General features: G+C 35.3%; 1 protein-coding gene across 1 annotated transcript; it reads right to left on the reverse strand.

The window, feature by feature from the left end:
• Nucleotides 1-1,746: 1,746 nt before the first annotated feature.
• Nucleotides 1,747-3,682, reverse strand: LOC124895124 (ubiquitin-40S ribosomal protein S27a-like; the record flags this gene model as incomplete). The annotated part of the gene is made up of 3 exons (XM_047405574.1): nucleotides 1,747-1,843; nucleotides 2,909-3,200; nucleotides 3,527-3,682. Coding segments are annotated over 3 exons (545 nt in total), but the record flags the coding sequence as incomplete, so codon positions are not given.
• Nucleotides 3,683-3,753: the final 71 nt, after the last annotated feature.

The following is a 3,753-nucleotide window of genomic DNA, read 5'->3' on the forward strand; positions in this document are numbered from 1 at the left end:
AAATACAATAATAGGTTCACTATTGATTATATCAACAGATTACAATTAAAATTCCTTCCTAGATGTGCAAAGAGTTGATTTGAATAGTGTCGCATAGGTTTGTGTATCTAGATTGTTTGGGGTAAAACAACCACAGTCATGGGAGGCTAAACTTTCATTGAGATCGCCCGGGAGAAGAGAGAGTAAGAAATCTATGATTTTTTTTACCTCCTTTTTGATAAGAAGACAGTGAATATGAAATTCTACTTTAATTCAAAGTTTGAATTAGAGGGAAAGAATGAATTGAAACTGCAGCTAAAATTATGACGTACAATGAGGAAGAAAAAGGGATCTTGTTTTGGTAAAGTAAAGCGTATGAATAGGAGATCTTAAACTTGTATCTCAACTTTTAGTAAAAGTAATAAATGTTGGGATATATGTAATATTTTAAAAGTGAAGACATTTTTAGTAGTTTTGAAACTTAAGTTGTTCTTTTAGGTAATTTTTCCTAAATTTTATTTTCAGTTTATTCTTTCACAATATATTGATATATGTACATGGACTCTTCTAGAATAAGACTTTCTCAAAATGTACAGCTTCAGGTCCTGTTCATCTTTTGAACTTTTAGGGTTTTATGCTCATTCATTTATGGAGATCTCACAACAGAGAGGTCTAACATGGTATTAGAGCAGAGATACACGGTCCTCTCTCCTCCATCTATCTTCCGATGTTACCTTTGATGGGTTTTGGTGGATGTACAATTTGGGGTTTTCGACTAATTTTGGCATTTTCGATTGATTTTGCAGTTTTTTTTAATTCTCTGAAGACCTTTCTTCTTGAGGTTGCGAAGAAGGGTGGTAATCCCTATTTTACTACTTTAATTCATTTTTTTTTCTCTATAGTAGGTGTATGCTGTGTATGTGAATTGTGAATTTCTTCATCGGTTGGAGCGTTTTGCCTGTTCATATTTTTGTTGTATGTTCTACCAGTACTCATGTCTACCACAAACTCTAGGGATTTGATGAGTTTACGGTCTCCCCAACTCATCCTTTCTATCACGAGAAATTGAAAAAGTGAAATCCCTTCAAGTCCTTTTTCATTTTTCAAAAATTCAATCCATCGGGGCACGCCCAATCTTGTAGGGAGTGATGTAAGTGAAAAATTTCGACATTAGAAGTGAGATAACGGCGAGGCTTCTAACACAAAGATTGTTGATTGTTTATAGATCCAAAGAAAGCCGAGATAAATATTTCCAAAGTAATCTCCAGCGTTTTGAATAATAGGCGCTAGTTGCAACGGCTTATTTAATGGGGAGAAATGAGATTATCAAGTGTAAAACTTCATCTGGAAGATTGCTAAATCAAGAATATTTAGCGTAGCTAGAGTCTCCAATACCTTCATTCATGTTAAGAACTTTAGTGACTTTCATTTTTGGAACTTCCAAAGGAGGTATGTACTTAATGAAGTACTTTCCCACCTTAATATATATGGTACTTTGGGTACTTTAGCATCTTAATTTATGTCATGATGTTTAGATACATAGTTTAAAGTAATAAATGAGGATTTTAAAATGTATGGTTGGACTATTTTGTTGAGTTCCTTGGAGAGAGTTGTCTCGAATTTCTAGGTATTCTTTATCTACCAACCTGTGTTGGTTTTCATTAACATGTATCTCCCCCGATCATATTTTAGTATCACATCGTACACCCCTACCCCCAACTTTCTCAAATGCCCCCCGCCGGCCTCCACTTTCTTGAGAGAACAAACCTGGATTTGTTGAGCAAGATCAGCTGTAGAGGAAAAATTATAGTCAAACTGAGAATCACTGAAGTTTGCTAAAGAGTCCTCCACGTTGTTGTTTTCTCTAAATGTATAGAAGATTTAGGAAAATGAGCATTTTAAAGTGAAATTGTTACTCTCTGTAATACCCCATATTTTCCTAGCTAAGTTTAGCTCTTAGTATACGAGAATTACTATGTATAACCTTTGTTATAGGTGGAATCTTCCCGTTTAAAACCTACCATCTTGTAGGAAATTCAGCCAGCTTTCCAACGATATAAAATTCGCCAAAATTCGATATCCGAGTGAGAAGTTATGACACTTTTAGTGAAACAGTGTACCAAACTCAACAGCACCACGTCGCGGTGACAGGCGAAATGGAAATTATCTATTTCCAGTGGGATACCTAGATTTCAATGGGTTGCGATGAAGTTCCAGGTCCCAATTGTCATTTTTCAATATGTTAATGCGATAATGGCGCGTCGCACCAATACCAATTTTCAAAATTTCCAGTAGCCCAATGCGATACCACCGTGTCGCGCCAAAGGCCAAAATCGCGTTCAGTTAGGCACCGCGATGACGTTGCATCGCGGCACAGTCCCAAGTCGCAGTTATCAGCTTTTTAGTGTCCCGACGCGATTACACCGCGTCATGCCGACAGGTAATATCGGGATTTCAGTTTTAAGTTCTGAGTTTTTAAATCTTTCAAGGGGTAATTTGGTATTTTCCACGGCCCTAATCAGTCTAAACACGATTAATTAATCTCTAAAAGCTAATTAGGTCATATTTTTACTCATTCTTCCACAAATTAAGAGCTTTCTCTCAAATAGCAAAACCCTAGCCTTCTAGAATCAAGAGCAATTCTCAAGAATTTCACCAAGAAACTTTAAGAACTTATCTTCCTAGGTATGTTAGGTGTTCATCCATGGATCCTTACCACCCATGGAGCCCAAGAATCCGTTTTGAAAAATACAAGATTGAGATTTCATGATTTGCATGTTTGAATTTAATTGTAATCATGTTCATGATGTTTGTTTGGGTTTCAATCCATGATTAATTACAAGTTTCATGAAATTAAGATAGCATATGTGGTGAATTATATGTTTCTCATGATTAAATCCTTGAATTAACAAGTTGAACATGCAATTACCTTGGGAAGTTCATTTGTGGAAATTGCTTCGACAATTCTTTTTCTTTTGGCAGGAGCTTTACTTTCAGGACTGTTGGATCCCTTTTTGTTAGAACCACTTTTTTTTTCTTGTCTTTAGAATGCTTTTGCCACAACTTATTCATAATTTGGGGATTGTTTCTATGCTTTAATCTATTTTCATCAAAGTCAACAAATTCATAATCAAAACTTCTGGAAACTAAGTTAACAACTTCATGAGATTCTTTGATACTTTCTAATTGAGAAACCCGAAGACTAAAGGAAGGTCCCAAATCTTTATTCATAATGACAATTCAAATAGTGAAGCCTAAAAAACAATTTATCGAAGAAATTGCTCAACCAAATCACCCAAATTTTACTCTGTAAACTTAGGCGCAAAATATTTTTTTTGAAAAACAAAAAACGTAAAAACAATTAGAAGAAATTGAAGCGGATTTTAGGGAGGAAAATTACCTTGCTTCAAGTTTTGCATTGAATGAAGAAGTTGGATAGAAACCGCTCCACAAATTATGGCGTACAAAGAGAAAAAGGTGGGTTATTTTTGGTAAAGAATCTTTTTTGTACTAGCAAAGATCAGTCGTTGTTGGTCCGGTGGAATACCTTCATTGTCCTGAATCTTGGCCTTGTCGTTGTCGATGGTATTGCTGGATTCAACTTCAAGGGTTATCGTCTTACCCCTTAGGATTATTGTCGATGGCCTCCCACAGGAAAACTTTGCAGCAAGAGCATATTGCAAATTTTTCTCTTTAATATAACCTTGAATATAATATCAGATGGTTCAAATACAATAATAGGTTCACTATTGATTATATCAACAGATTACAATT

The sequence above is a fragment of the Capsicum annuum genome, unplaced genomic scaffold, assembly GCF_002878395.1.
Source record: "Capsicum annuum cultivar UCD-10X-F1 unplaced genomic scaffold, UCD10Xv1.1 ctg80096, whole genome shotgun sequence".
In the NCBI taxonomy this organism is placed as follows: Eukaryota; Viridiplantae; Streptophyta; class Magnoliopsida; order Solanales; family Solanaceae; genus Capsicum; species Capsicum annuum.